Below are 16076 nucleotides of genomic sequence, written 5' to 3' on the forward strand. Positions count from 1 at the left end.
TTTATATACATATATATATATATATATAAAATTTAGTGATCGACCGATTATCGAGGGCCGATATATCGGAATTGGCCTTTTGATTTACCGATATTGCCTATATTTCCGGAAAGTGCTTGTACTGCAGTGATGCCTGCAGCTAGAGGCACCACCCCGGTACCGGTGTCCATAGCTGACGGTCGGCTGACTTGTAATGACAACCGATGCGGCTAAGAAGCCGCTCGGCTGTCATTCCAAGGAGCGGGAGGGGACGTCCCCCACCACCTTCCGCCGCTCGCCCTGGTCTCCTGTCCCACCGGGAGACCCAGGCATCCTACCTTCACCGCCGCCACCTGACCGGGTCTCCATCTGCACCGCCACCTCCTGACTGGGTCTCCATTTCTTAGAATTTGGCGCCGCCGAGTACCCGCAAGTGATGCCACTTCTGGGTACTGGCGGCACCGAATTAAAAAAACTTACAGCATTCAAAACAGCCATACTTGGCGTTTTGAATGCTTTTAAGTGCAGAGGAGGGGTTTTTAGACCTCCAGATCCCTCCACAAAAGTACCTGTAGACATTAAAAAAAGATATATATTTTTTTAATGTCCAAAAATACCGGCCGATACCGCTATCTGTTGACCAAAATATCGGTATTGGCGGTCGATCAATAATTGTGTGTATGTGTGTGTGTGTATATATATATATATATATATATATATATATATATATATATATATATATATATATATATATATATATATATATATAATATATATAAAATATTATTTATTTATTTTTTTTGTGTGTGATTCTGCTTACAGGGGGCACGCGTATGCCGCTGGTGGGCTGCTTCTGCTGTGATTTAATCACACCAGAAACCGATCTGCAGGTGCCGGGCACTGGATGTCCGCCGGCCCCCGCTGATCGTTGGTAAAACACGCAGAACAGGGATTTGTCAATGTAAACAAGGCAGATCTCCATTCTGATTGGGGAGCTGCTGGATTTTATGTCTCAGCAAAGCATAAAATCCATCTATTCCCCTAGGAAAAGCAGCACACACATCACAAAAACACTAGCTAAGGCACACAGTTAACCCTTTGATCGTCCTAGATTTTTAACCCCTTCCCAGTCAGTGTCATTAGTACAGTGACAATGCATATTTTTAGCCTTGATCACTGTATTGGTGTCACTGGTTCCCGCAAACTGTCAAAAGTTTTAGTAGTTAGTGTCCCAAGTGTCCACAATATCGCAGTCCTGCTATAAGTCGCTGATCGCCGCCATTACTAGTATTAAAAAAACAAAAATGAAAGCTCCATAAATATATACCATAGTTTGTAGACGCTATAACGTTCGTGTAAACCAATCAATGTACATTTATTGGGATTTTTTTTTACCAAAAATATGCAGCAGAATACATATTGGCCAAAATTTATGAAGAAATTTAGATTTTGTTTTTTTTTTTTTTGGATAGGTTTTATAGCAGAAAATATAAAATATATATTTTTTAATTGTAAGCTTTTTTTTGTTTATAGCGCAAAAATAAAAAACACACAGGTGATAAAATACCACCAAAAGAAAGCTCTATTTGTGGGAAGAAAATGGCATACATTTTATTTGGGTGCAGCATTGCATGATCGTGCAATTGTCAGTTAAAGTAACGCAGTGCTGTATCGCAAAAAGTGGCCTGGTCATGAAGGGGGTTAATCCCCTGGAGCTTAATGGCGCGTTTCCACTGAGCTTTCTGGTACGGTTCGGTACGGTACGCTATTTATGCCGTTTCCATTATGAATGGTACCCTAATTCCGAACCGTACCGTACCACTTTTTGGTACCCTTTCGTTGGGATACCAAGCACATTAGACCCGTACCAACTGGGTGGAGCTACACTCTGCAGAACTTTGATTGGTTGACAGAGAATAGTCTATCACAGCTTTCCTGCTGTGACCAGCTACACCACGCCTATCATGAAAAGGGTACTATTGGCAGTGGAAACGCAATGTGTACCGTACCGTACCGAACCGTACCATACCACTCAGTGGAAACTAGCCATAAGAGACACTTGGTGGCCTAAAGCCCTTCTCAGCTTTTTAATACACAGTAAAACCTTGGATTGCGAGCATAATTGGCTCCGGAAACATGCTTGTAATTGAAAGCACTCGTATACCAAAGCAAATTTCCCCATAAGAAATAATAGAAACTCGGATGATTCCTTCCACAACCATTTATTCATAAGTCTTTCAGTTTATTGTCCATATATAAATATTATAGCAATATGATGGGTTGTGTAACCATAAAATGTCCATCCACAAATGGTGCCTCCACAAGGGGATTAGAAGCAAAATCCAGCAGAAACTGAGTATAAAAGAGAAGAGAGGCACCTTCTAAGTGTAGCAATATGATTACATTTAATGAAGGTTCAACATTTAGCAACTCACGCGGTTGATAAGTATGACTGGATCCGGGGTAAAGCTGTCCACATAGACCGTCCTCTGCACCGCCGGCTCTCACCGCTGTCAGTCTGCAGTTGTGACCGGGAAGACTACCCTGCAGGAGAGCGATCTGAAAGCGAGGCTTGAAGCGCTCATGGAGCGCAGTGTGGAAGGGATGACGTTGATGGCTGTGCGGAGGACGATCTATGTGGACAGCTGTACCCCGGATGCTGCATACTTAGATGTGTCTGTTTTAATCATCAATCATGTGAGTTGCACTGGTAGGTGGCATTGCACTGTTGGGCACTGGTAGGTGGCATTGGTGGGCACCGATGAGGCGGCAGTTGCTATCCCTCTATGGGACCAATGTCCCTCTGACAGCAGCCAGTGATTGGGTTTCTTTTTTCTCCTCTCCACGCTGTCGTCATTGGAAGAAAAAAAGCAGATTATCTGCTGCTGTTTACATCACGTGATCCGCTGTCATTGGCTGACAGCTGATCACGTGGTAAGGGGTCGGGACCGCATCTTACTCCGATCTGTGATCAGCTGAGTCTCATTGGCTCGCTGATCACAGAGCGAGCCGCGCGCACGCCCTGCAGAGAGCGTGAAGGCAACTCATGCATGGGAGGGACGTAAATGGACGCCCTCTCAGCAATTTAGGCCCGCACTGAAGCCGTCTTTCGGCTATAGCGTGGGCATGAAGAGGTTAAGGGCGGTGGTAGATGTAGTGTTTGTGGTGCCTGATGTTGGGCAGCACTTTTTTACTTTTTCTTTGATTTAGGTTTAGGTAGAGGAGATAGTCTGCAGATCTGTAATGGCTCATTGTTGGATGTCTGTAATTAGACTGTTTGTTGTTGTCACAGTGGAAGATCACAGAGGAACCTGCAAAACACACGGACATCGGCACGCTGTCAATAGGCCTAGTGCTCACGGCAGAGTTTTACACCAGCGTCCTGGAGAAAGGACCAGCTGCAGACAGTCCAGAGGTAAGAAGATTTTGTATATACGTCATTATCTCTTCTGTCAAGTCCTGACAAAGCTTTTTGCACCTCTTATGATTCCCCCACCCCTCCACTACCCAGGGATCTGTTTCTTTTGTGGAGTATATGGGGTAAACCGGTGAATTATTGTCTTATCAGATGGGTGACAGAGCTCCTAACCACTTCCCGCCTGTAGGACGTCCTGGACTTGAAGTGGTTATACTGGTATGATGCCTGCAGCTACAAGCATCATTCCAGTATCTTATTTTTTTCAGCTGGCGTTTCTCTCTCTAGTAAAAGCACTCCTAGCAGCTGATTAGCCGCTGGATTGCTTTTACGGGCAGCGGGCAGCCACCTTATGATGCCTTTCCGGGTTTTTGTGTGATTGGAAAGCCCAGGATCCGATCCAGCAGCATTGCCGGGTTACCACAGAGCTGATCATGGACCTAATGATCCCTGGCAATCTCTATGATCTTTGGAGACCGGAAGTGACGTCATGACGCCATTTTTTTTTTTCCCTGGAAAGCGGAGATCGATGTGTGTTTTTTTTTTTTTTTTTTTTTTATCTCATGCATTCCAGGGTAAAAGAGATCTGGAGTTTTTTAAACTGTAAAACCGTATAGGTGTGTAGGTCGCACCCACATATGTAAACGGTGTTCGCACCACATGTGAGGTATCCCCACAAACGTTCCAGTGAAAGCAATAATTCTAGCACCTGACCACCTCTGTAAATCTAAACTGGTAACCTGTAAAAAAAAATTTAAACCGTCACCTATAGAGATTTTTATGTATCGTAGTTTGCCGCCATTCCATGAGCGTGCACAATTTTTAAGCATGACATGTTGGGTATCTATGTACTTGGTGAAACCTCGTCTTTTTTATTTTTTTTTTATTTTACCATAAAAATTGCGTTATATGTTGTGTTTTTTATTTTTGCATTCAAATTCATTAAAGTGTATTTTTTCCCAAAAAAATTGCATTTGAAAAATCGCTGCACAAATACCATACAACATAAAAAATGGCAACAACCGCCATTTTATTTTTTAGGCTCTGTTATAAACAAAATAAAAAAAAAAAAAAATATATATATATATATATATTATAATATAATATAATGTTTGGGGGTTCTAAGTAATTTTCTAGCAGAAAAATGAAATTTACATATAGGTGAGGAAATGCCAGAATTGGCCCGGGTGGGGACTGGTTGGAGAGACTTGGCTGTAATTGTAAAATCTCTAATAAATGCAGCCCATGTAATATACACAAATAAAACCCTTATGCTGGCAATACACTATAGGAAAAATCGGCTGAAATTTGGTCATTTGGACAGTTTTCGTTTTTCGGCCAGTTAATGGGCACAAATCTGTAATCGGTTGTCACGTTTTTGAGCCAAAGAAAAAATGAAGAACAAGTTTGGAAATTTTCTGCCGAATGAACGATAAATGGAAAGGTTAATGTGCTTCTCGTCCAAACTGTATGCACTCGGTATATTTAAGAAAACGAACAAAAAAGTGATTCATTTATGTCTATTGAACGATTTATCGGTCATTACATGATGGCACTATGGTTTGCTCTCACGGTTAGATCCAATTTTTGCTTTCTTGCAGAACTAGAGCATCTGCCTCATTCAGCATCTGATTCCTCTGGATTTGTTAAAAGCCTTCCTCTTCCTACTGCTCGGTGTGCCCATAAACTGAGAAATACAGTGGGAGATGCAGGCATACAACACACCCAGAAGCTGAAAATTCTAGCTAAGACTGGAGTCCTCTTTACATGTTATTGACAAGTATATATTTATTTTAAAGCATTTTGTAAAGTAAATTTTTTTTTTTTTTTTCTTTTAAAATATCAAACATAAAAAAATAACCTCTTCTGAGTGTGCCACCATAGGAAGCCGCTTTCTGTGGTGGCACACCTGCAGGCTTGATCCTGAGCCGTGTTGCCTGTGTCTATAAACAGACTATGTGACAAAAGTATATAAATCAGCGCAAACTATTAAATAATATTATGTGCGACACAGAAGCTATACCAACTGTGCTTACCACTGCAAAGTCAAAGAATTATAATATAAAATAACGTACAGCGCTATTTAAAACTAAACATCAAATGGCAGTGGGGGCGTGGCCGGGATGTGAAGCCGAGCGGACGTGTGAAGCCGGAGCTCCGATCCTGATCTCATCCTTTTCTGCCCTTGAGCTACCCGATCATCCTCGGCACCCCCTTTTTCACCCTGGGTCCCCCTAAGAAGACGAGCGGGAAGCAGCGAGCCCCTCCGATAGCTCCCGGGAGGCTCCGTTCTTCGGCTGCGCCCGCTTCTTCTCCCGGTCCCCAGAGGCCGCCGGCGGCCATCTTGGACACGAGGCCTCCTCTCTCCAGCATGTCGGTCAGCACCCAGACGGAGCCGAGCCCTGGCCGACCACAGGATCCCTCTCCATCGGACATCCTGGAGGCGATTAAGGCATGTAAGGATACCCTGACTGTTAAAATCGATTATCTGGCGACGGATATCAGCCTTATTAGACATGACTTGGACAAGTTCCGCTCTCGGGTGTCTGAGGCGGAGGATCGCATCTCCCGCCTGGAGGACAATTCCAGGGAGGACTCCAGGGACATCCATGCCTTACAGCTGCAGGTGAAGGCTCTCCAGGACAGGGCGATTGACACCGAAAATCGCCTGAGGCGCAACAACATCCGCATCCTGGGGCTGCCGGAGCGGGCTGAGGGCTCCAAACCTGCCGAATTTGCGGAGGCCTTCCTCCCCAAGCTGCTGGATTTGCCTGACATGCCGCCGACCTTCGTGGTGGAGAGGGCACACAGGGTCCCCCCGACCCCCCCCGCTCCGGGGGCGCCTCCCAGGCCATTCCTGCTGCGGCTGCTTAACTACAGGGACCGGGACAGACTATTGGCGGCGGCTCGTTCCAAGAAAGAACTCCGTTATGAGGACGCCCGAATTATGCTGTTCCCGGACTACTCGCAAGAAGTGCAACGTCAACGCCGCCAATTCACCGACATCCGCAAGCGTCTCCGCGATCTAGGCATCAAATACAGCCTCCTTTATCCGAGCAGACTCCGGGTAATCGATGGCGATCGCACCCGGTTCTTTGATACTCCGGAACAGGCGGCTTCCTGGCTGGACGTTCGCTGATCCGTGCTGCCTCCTGGGCCCGAGCAACGCAAGTATCCATCCTGTTTTAGTTGTGGCCCTGGATTTCTTCCTTATCTGTCCCCCTGCCTTGCCCTCCTGCCCCGGTCCCCCTGCCTGCCCCCCCACATCTCTTATTTCGTGCCTTGAGAATTGTCTTTACCCATTCATGATGTACTCTGGGTAGCTCACTGTTAAGGAGCTGGTTTCAAGACGTTGGACTGTGCTGGGACATTTGGTTTTCTCCCCCTTTTTCTCTTCTGCTGACCCTTCCGCTCCTGGTGCTGCCCCCCCCCCCCCCCGGCCACTCACTCAGGTCCCCCCCCCTTGTTTTTGTTTCCCCCTGCCCCTCACTCCCGTGCTCTATGCTATAGCTCTCGCGGGAGCTCTGGTTCAATGACGTTGTTGTTTTTTGGGGTACAGGCCGGCCCCAGCTCCCCCCGGGGGGCCTTGGTTCCCCCCCCGGTTCCTTTTTTCTTTTTGCGGGGGATGCTGGGGTTTGGCAGGATAGGCACTACGTGCCTGGGTTATGTTGTTATTCACTTTTGTGTTTTAGTGTTCATTGTTCTGTGTTTAAGTGTATGGTGCTTGGGTCCGACTGGTCTTGCTGCTCCCCAGATGCTACGGCAGGCCCCCGCGGGGTCCCTCCCCATCTTCACCCTAGCTGTTTGTTATGGCCTCCCGTGACTCCCAGTCCTTCTCCGTTATCTCCTGGAATGTCAGGGGCCTCAACTCCAAATTTAAGAGGGCTCTGATGTTTCAGTACCTGTCCTCCCGCAAGCCTTCTATAGTGATCCTTCAAGAGACGCATCTGGTGGGAAGCAAGCTACAGTCCCTCAAAAAGCCGTGGGTTCACAAATCATTTCATGCTTCTTACTCTAGTTACGCCCGTGGGGTCTCGGTGCTGATCCGCAAAACCTTGCCTTGTGAGGTGGAGGCGGTCCACACGGACCCCATGGGCCGCTATGTTGTTTTGGTCCTCACCATGTGGCACTGTAGATATGTGTTAGTGGGCCTATATGTTCCTCCTCCGTTTAAGTCTGATATTCTCTACACTGTGTTGGATAAGGTCTCCCCTTACTGCCCTGCGAAATTGCTGTTTCTGGGGGATTTTAATGCCATTCTCTGCCCTGCTCTGGACAGGCCTTCACCCCCTAAATCCTTTTCAGAGGATCTGCTGCATTGGTCGGAGGCTGCTGGGGTGCGGGAGGTCTGGCGTTGGAAGCACCCGGACCAAAGAGGTTATTCGTGTTTCTCCTCTTCTTATAAGACCTCCTCCAGAATTGACCTGGCGTTTGCCAACTCCCTGGCGTTATCCGATGTGGCGACGGCGAAGTACTTACCGGCGGGTCTGTCTGACCACTGCCCCTTGGAGCTCACCCTCCGCTCTGGCGCGGCCCGTTCGGCCTCCATGTGGCGTTTGGGCTCCCAGTGGGTGGAACAACCGGATGTCGCCTCTCGGATCCCGCCGGTTCTGGAGGACTATTGGAGGAACAATGCCGACACGTCCTCACCTGGGCTGGTTTGGGACGCGTTTAAAGCTTATACTAGGGGCCAATATATGTCTATCATTAAAGCAGTTAAGGTACAGCAGGCCGCGGAGCTGACTCGCCTGGAGGGGGGGGTGGAGGGGGCCACTGCCGCGTACGGCCTGGACCCTTCTACCTCAAACTTCGAGGCGTTGCAGGCGATGAAGCGAGACCTCCATCTTCACATGTCCGAGGTCACGAGGTTGTCCATGTATCACTCTCGACAATCCTTTTTTGAGCAAGGGGATAGGAATGGTAGGTTTCTGGCGTTGCTATCCCAGCATGATGCCCCCCTGACGGTGGTCCCAGAGCTCACTTCCCCCGCGGGGGTTTCCCTGACCGCTCCCGAGGACATCTTAGATGCCTTTCGCTCATATTATAGCGCCCTCTACACCACTACCCTTCCCCCAGACTTTCGACCGACCGCTCTGGACTCCCTTCTGGACCCCGTGGCCCTGGGCTGGCTCTCTGCTTGCGAGAGGGAATGGCTGGTGAGACCCATCACATCTGAGGAGGTCCTGGCTGTTCTCTCGACTATTCCAGGAGGCAGGGCTCCGGGTCCAGACGGTCTCCCCGTGGACTTTTACAAGACCCACTCTGGACTCTTGGCCCCTCTACTGGCTTCGTTGTTCACCAGGTGTCTTGCGGAGGGGTCTCTCCCTCCCTCGATGGCTGGAGCGCATATTGTTCTTATCTATAAGCCCCCTAAGGACCCGAAACTGTGCGCTTCTTACCGACCTATAGCGCTGCTCAACACGGACCTAAAGATCCTGACCAAACTACTGGCTATCCGCCTGCAGCCCTTGCTCCCCTCTGTGGTAGACCAAGACCAGACTGGCTTTATGCCTCATAGGTCCACAGACGTTAACCTCCGCAGACTGTATACCAACCTCCAGGCACAACATGTTAATGTGGGTTCCAGAGTGGTTGCTTCACTGGATATCGAAAAGGCTTTCGATTCGGTGGAATGGCCCTTCCTGTGGGAGACTCTCAGAAGGATGGGGTTCCCCCTGCTCTTCATTACGTGGTTAAAAATCATTTACAGCTCACCGGTGGCGGCCATTCGTTTGGGGGGACGGCTGTCGTCTTGGTTTGCTCTGTCCAGGGGCACGAGGCAGGGCTGCCCTCTCTCCCCGGCCCTGTTCGCCATTGCTATGGAGCCGGTGGCGGAGGCCCTCCGCATTTCCCCGCTGGTTCGGGGCCTGCGGATTGCCGGGCTGGAGGAGAGGGTGGCCCTGTACGCTGACGACCTGCTGTTGTTCCTGAATGATGCCGACTCTTCGCTCACGGGTGCCTTACATGTCCTGGAGGCCTACTCTCGGGTAACCGGGCTGCGGGTCAACTGGTCCAAGTCGCAGCTGTTGGCGATTGACCAGGGGGCCCGACGCTCGGCGCCGCCCGATATTCAGCTACAGTGGGTGGATGTGTTGGTGTATCTAGGAGTTAGGGTCTCTGGGGTCGTTGACGACTTTGTCGCTCTCAACCTGGAGCCGGTGGTGGCGGCGCTCAGGACCAAGCTGGAGGCATGGGAGAACTTGCCCCTTTCCCTTCTGGGCCGGGTTAACCTGATCAAGATGAAAGTGCTGCCCAAATTTACGTATCTCTTCCGACACTCTCCGCAATGGATACCAAAGTCCTTCTTCGCTTCCCTGAATAAGTTGTTCTCCTCCTTTTTGTGGGGTCCCCGCCCCCCAAGATATAAACTTTCCACCCTTATGCGCCCCCCCTCACAGGGGGGCCTAGCTTTCCCTGACTGCCACAAATATTTTCTAGCCTCCCAGCTGGTGTCTGCGGCTTGGTGGCTGAACCCCGACCTTCATAACTCGGCGGTTGCGGTGGAGGCAGCGGTGCTCGGGTCCGTGGAGGCGCTCACTCATCTGTTGTTTCGGGGTCCTAGGGCCCCGCATGGTCTCACGACCTCCATGGTTACGGTCCTGCGGGCATGGAAATCTGGTTTGCAGCTAGAGGGCTACCCGGGCTCTGCTGTCTCCCCCAACGCACCTCTGTGGTATAATCCCAACTTGCCGCATCTCTGCTCCCTCCCGGACCCAGCGGTGTGGGCGAAGTACCATGTTAAGAAACTTTCAGACATCTCCCCTGACCTCTCCTTTCCCCCCCTTCAATTTTTCGTGGATTCCTTCAATGTACCACCCTCCATGGTTTTCCGCTACCTACAGCTCTCCCATGCCTTCAGGTCCCAGTTTCCACCCGGTGGTTCCCAGGTAGTGCAGTCAGATCTTGAGCGGGTTTTGCGGCACGACTGCTCTGAACGAGCGCTGTCGACCCTTTACGCGCATCTCCTCCGGGTGCATTCTCCGGAGCTCTCTGGTCTCCGTGCTCGGTGGACCGGGGACGTTCCGGACCTGGGCCAGGAGGACTGGATGAACATGTGGGAGGTTCCATTCAAAATGTTGGTCTCACTCAGGGATAGACTTATTCAATTCAAAATTGCACACAGAGCCTACCTCACCCCGCATAGGTTACATAAAATGCACGCCTCCCAGTCGCCGGAGTGCTGGCGCTGTGGCCAGGCCCCGGGTGACTTCCTTCATATATTCTGGACCTGTCCCCATCTCTCTACCTTTTGGTCCGGGGTGCTACACACGATCGCAGAGGTCTCCTCCATCTCGCTAGATCCCTCCCCGAGAATATGTTTACTCGGCCTACTGGATGATCTGGTGTCTCGGGTGGCGGACCGCACGTTGCTCGGTTTATTATTGTTCTATGCCAGGAAATCCATTGTGCTCCACTGGCGACAGCGCTCCCCTCCCACGGTTCAACAATGGAGGTCCCTGGTGAATTCAGTCCTCCCCTTATATAAAGACACTTATGTGCACAGGGGTTGCCGGAAAAAGTTTGATAGGGTGTGGACTCGGTGGCTCTCCGATCCCCCCGCTGTCCCGGGTGGGGGAGGCGGGTCTCGCCTTCCGTCTTAGGCGGATGGCGCCCCTCGCCTTGGGGTGTTATGGGATTCTGTGATGTTTGGGGCTGACCTGTATTGAGCATGGGCCCTGCTGATGGGTTTTGGTGAGGATCTCCTATTGTTTAATAATATCTGCTGTGTCTCTCAGGGCTGCTGTGTATACCTTTCACTTGGTTTGTACTACACTTGCCTTTCCCTTTGGACCCCTGCGCGGGTGCCGTGTTTCATTATGTATGTATTGCTGCTAGCTCGTATCTGGTCTGGGCCTGAGCACCAATGTTTGTAGTTGTTGTTTTTCTTGCAAAATTCAATAAAAAAGATTTTCAAAAAAAAAAAAAAACATCAAATGGCAGTAGATGCTAGCTGGCTAAAGTGCTTTAAAAATATGAAAAAGGGACTCGGTGCACAAAAGTGCTAAAGGTGGTGCAAATTGACAAAATAAAGTGCTTGAGACAAATAGTAAAGTGACAGTGTGCCAAAATAAATCACATGAAGCATAAAATATAATATAAACATATATAAACACAATATGAAGCATAAAATATAATATAAACAAAGACTGAGAGGCTCGGTCCCTCATCATGGGATTGGACTTACAATAGCAGGAGCCAATGGCTCCCGCTGTTCTCAGCAAAGCCTGTGAGAGCAGAGAGAAGAGGAGAAAGCCGCTGCAGACGGACACAGCGCTGGATCGAGATCGGGCCCAAGTAAGTATGAGAGGGGTGAGGGGGGTGATGACACATACTGAAATTTTTTTTACTTTCTTGAAGGGAATGCATTTAGCTAAAACATGTTTAGACTTTACAATCCCTTTTACTGCTTGCTGACCATACAGCTTACATATACGGCAGCAAGGCGGCTCTCCTGCGCAAAATCACGTACCGTGTATTATTGGCCACACAGGACAATTTACTATGTAAACAAGGCAGATCTCTATCCTGTCAGTGGGGAAGTAATCAATTTTCTTCCCCCCCAATGTGGAGAATTAAATATTTTACTACCCTCAGTAAGAGCATCTTACTGTGTACACAAAAACATGGCCTAAGCTTTTACGCCATGACCTGGAGGGGGAGCAGCTCCCCCGCCTTTGCTTAGCTGGCGGACCAGTTGGTCCAGGGGCTGCAGTTTATCTGGGATGCCTCTTTGGATGTGGCTCCCCTAGTTGCTAGGCTCTCTGTTTCTGTTTCTGGGCAGTGGTCCTTCGGTGTATTTTTTGTCTCAAATGCTGGTCTGAGGACCAGACTTCTGAAAAGGCCTTGACTGATCTTCCTTTTCAAGGAGATCGTCATGTTTGGAGCTGCCCTTTAAGAGTCTCGGGGGGGGGGGGGGGGGGTACCTTTCTTCCGCGGGCTAGTAAGGGCAAGGACCCTTGTCGTAGACGTGGGCCATTCTTCTCAGATCATAAAAGCTTTCAGGGCCGCCTTTGGTGGATCCAAGTGAACTTGGTCTGGCAAGTCGAGATCGGGCTTCTCCAGACCCACGGACAATACTCCTTCAGCATTAAGGTGTGCCCTCACCCTTATCTGGGGTTGGGGAACGTCTTTGCTGCTTTCCAGGCCTGTGGACTTCCCTGGTACAAGACAGGTGGATCCACTAAGTCATACGGTCCGGCTACAAGATCAAGTTTCGTTCTTACCCTCCGGAAAGGTTCTTTCCTTCCAACTTGCGCCTTTCCCTGCTTACAGGGTCTTTTTGGGGAGGTGCAAGACTTGTTACTTCAATGGGTGATTGTCCCTGTTCTGACTTAGGAATGTATTCAGGGGTTTTACTCAAACCTGTTTACAGTTCCCAGGAAGGAAGGCAATGTGCGTCCAATTCTGGACCTCAAGGCGCTGAGTTCAGAATGGGAGTCCATTCGCATTGTAGTGGTGTCCCTGCAACAGGGGGTTTTTTTTGCATCTATCGACATCAAGGACGCTTACCTGCACATTCAAATATATGCCTGTCACCAGCCCTTCCTCCGCTTTGCCGTGGAAGAGGAGCATTAACAGTTTGTGGCGTTACCCTTTGGTCTCGTCTCCTCTCCTCGGGTAGTCACAAAAGTTTTGCTCCCGGCAGGGTTCGTACGGTCATGAAAATCCTGGAAAAGTCATGGGATTTTAACATGACACTTTCCAGGTCTGGAAAAGTCCTGGAAAATGAGTAAACTTACTAAGTTTTGGAAAAGTCATGGAAAAGTGTTGTGCAACTTTTTAATTTTGTCTCTGGGTCCCCTGTATTCTGTGGGAGCGGGGGACAGTAAGTGGACTATTTTCTCTGTTTCGGCTGAAGCCTGATCACTGGTCTCTTCAATATGAATAGACCGTGACAGGCTGGGAACTCTGCGGCGGATTGATCCGCTGAGACCTGAAACTGAGAAATCGTGCATTTACTGTCCCGCTCTCAGGGACGTACCAGCGGGGGGGGGCGCGTGCACTGGTGGATGTCAGGCCGGTGTCCGTCGGGCCGCCCGCATCTCTGTGTGAAGAAGGCAGCTGCAGCGGCAGGAAGAAGGTCAGTGAGAGTGCCTGAGGAGTCTCGTGTGCTGGATAGGAGGGGGATGAGATGGGACAGCTGCATAGAGCCTCATTTACTTTTTGTTTTGGGATTCTACGCATTTTAACTCTTGAGGACAATCATAGCAAAAAAGTTGCACTTTTGACACTATATCTGATGTCTGCAGTCATTTTTTAAGTGCATTGAAAAAAAAATCGAATCAAAACTCGAATTTTTCTTTAAAAATCTAAGACTTTTTTTAGGCAAAATCGCCCAGCCCTATGGCCCCCCTCAGTGCTATTACCCCGCCCCTCAGTGCTATTACCCCGCCCCTCAGTGCTATTACCCCGCCCCTCAGTGCTATTACCCCGCCCCTCAGTGCTATTACCCCGCCCCTCAGTGCTATTACCCCGCCCCTCAGTGCTATTACCCCGCCCCTCAGTGCTATTACCCCGCCCCTCAGTGCTATTACCCTGCCCCTCAGTGCTATTACCCCCCCCTCAGTGCTATTACCCCCCCTCAGTGCTATTACCCCCCCTCAGTGCTATTACCCCCCCCTCAGTGCTATTACCCCCCCTCAGTGCTATTACCCCCCCTCAGTGCTATTACCCCCCCTCAGTGCTATTACCCCCCCTCAGTGCTGTTACCCCCCCTCAGTGCTGTTACCCCCCCCCCTCAGTGCTGTTACCCCCCCCCCTCAGTGCTGTTACCCCCCCCCCTCAGTGCTGTTACCCCCCCCCCCCAGTGCTCTTTTAGCCCCCCCCAGTGCTCTTTTAGCCCCCCCAGTGCTCTTTTAGCCCCCCCCCAGTGCTCTTTACCTCCCCCAGTGCTCTTTACCTCCCCCAGTGCTCTTTACCTCCCCCAGTGCTCTTTACCTCCCCCAGTGCTCTTAGCCCCCTCCGTGCTCTTAGGCTCCCCAAGTGCTCTCCACCCCCCCTGTGCTCCCTGGCTCCCCCCTCAGTGATTTCCTGTCCCCCCCCCCCCAGACTGTGCTCTCCAGTTCCCCCCCCTCCCCCCTGTGCTCTCCATCCCCCTGGTTTTCCCTGCCTGCCCCCCCCTGCCCCAGTGCTCTCCACTCCCCTGCGCCTTCCAACCCCCCTACAATGCTTTCCAAACCCCCCCTTAATTCTCTCTATCCCCCCCCCCATGCCCTTCAGCTCCTCCAGTGCTCTCTGCTTCCCCTGTGCTCTCCGGCCCCCCCCCCCCCCCAGTGCTCTTCTATCTTTTATCATGTCCGCAGTCTCTGACCTTCTCTTCTATCATGTCCACAGCCTCTGACCACCTCCTGTATCATGTCAACAGCCTTTGACCACCTCCTGTATCATGTCCGCAGCCTTTGACCACCTCCTGTACCATGTCCGCAGCCTCTGACCACCTCCTGTACCATGTCCACAGCCTCTGACCACCTCCTGTACCATGTCCACAGCCTCTGACCACCTCCTGTACCATGTCCACAGCCTCTGACCACCTCCTGTACCATGTCCACAGCCTCTGACCACCTCCTGTACCATGTCCACAGCCTCTAACCATCTCTTCTATCATGTCCGTAATCTCTGACCATCACTTGTCTTTTATCATGTCTGCAGTCTCCGAGGGGGTCTGGAGAGGAGTCAAAAGTGGGAGTACAGTCGGGATGGGGATCACAGGAGAAGTCAGACATGTGTGGACTGGGGAGAGGAGACTACAGGATAAAACCAGAGCATGGTGCACCTAAGAGGAGGTCAGTGACAGTGCTGCCCTGCCAGTCTGAGGGGGGGTCACTGATGTAAGGGGGCACTGTTATAAAAGGTTCCTCCTTATATCAGGACCCCCCCCCCTTCCTTAGTGCATTCACTCTGTGGAAAGTGGTCTCTGGTCACCAGAGTCCCCCCTACATCAGAGTTCTCAGCTTTTTCACCCGTGCGCCTGAAGTGACACCCGCTCCCAGCTGCGGCAGTGGTGCTTCCATCTCATCCACTGTAAAACAAGGGACCATTTTGAGTCGCGCTGTATCCAGAAACGAAACCCGAACTGCAGAGGTACTGTACACTACAAAGACTGTAATTTATTTTAGTAAAAATATGCTGGGTGTGACATGGATTTTCTTCTTATTTAACATGTATACATAGACATTTCATGAAACTTTAGGTCATGAATATTTACGTGAAGTCAGGGAAAAGTCATGGAAAAGTCATGGAATTTTATTGGTAAAAATGTGTATGAACCCTGTCCTGGTGTGTTGTTGTCAGCAGGGGATTGCAGTACTGGGCTACTTGGACGACCTCCTTCTGTGACCAGAGTCTCTTACTGCTCTGATGGACAACCTGGTGATCACCATATGAACTCTGAGGGAGTTCGGCTGGGTTCTGCATTTTCAGAAGTCTGCTCTGGTTCCGTCCACAAAGCTGGACTATCTGGATCTGACTCTGGACTCGGCCTTAGCTAGAGTGCTCCTTCCTTTGGACAAACTCCAGAATTTGCAGGCTACAATGCGCCTCCTGCTGTCCAGTAGATGGTCATTCCTCCGGACTTGCATGCAGGTGCTGGGCCTGATGGTGTCTACCTTTTTGAGGCGGTTCCATTTGCACAGTTCCATACGAGCTCCCTGCAAAGGGAGATTCTGGGCAAATGGGACAATCA

At 50.1% G+C, this 16076-nt stretch overlaps 1 protein-coding gene across 1 annotated transcript in view; it reads left to right on the top strand.

The window, feature by feature from the left end:
• Nucleotides 1-16076, top strand: part of NOL6 (nucleolar protein 6) — a 117267-nt gene that overhangs the window by 26160 nt on the left and 75031 nt on the right. Inside the window, exon 13 of the mRNA XM_082256869.1 lies at nt 3272-3394. Within this exon, the coding sequence (XP_082112995.1) occupies nt 3272-3394 (123 nt within the window). The remainder of the gene's footprint in view (nt 1-3271; nt 3395-16076) is intronic.

This window comes from Pelophylax lessonae, assembly GCF_965119305.1.
Source record: "Pelophylax lessonae genome assembly, chromosome: 1".
Taxonomy (NCBI): domain Eukaryota; kingdom Metazoa; phylum Chordata; class Amphibia; order Anura; family Ranidae; genus Pelophylax; species Pelophylax lessonae.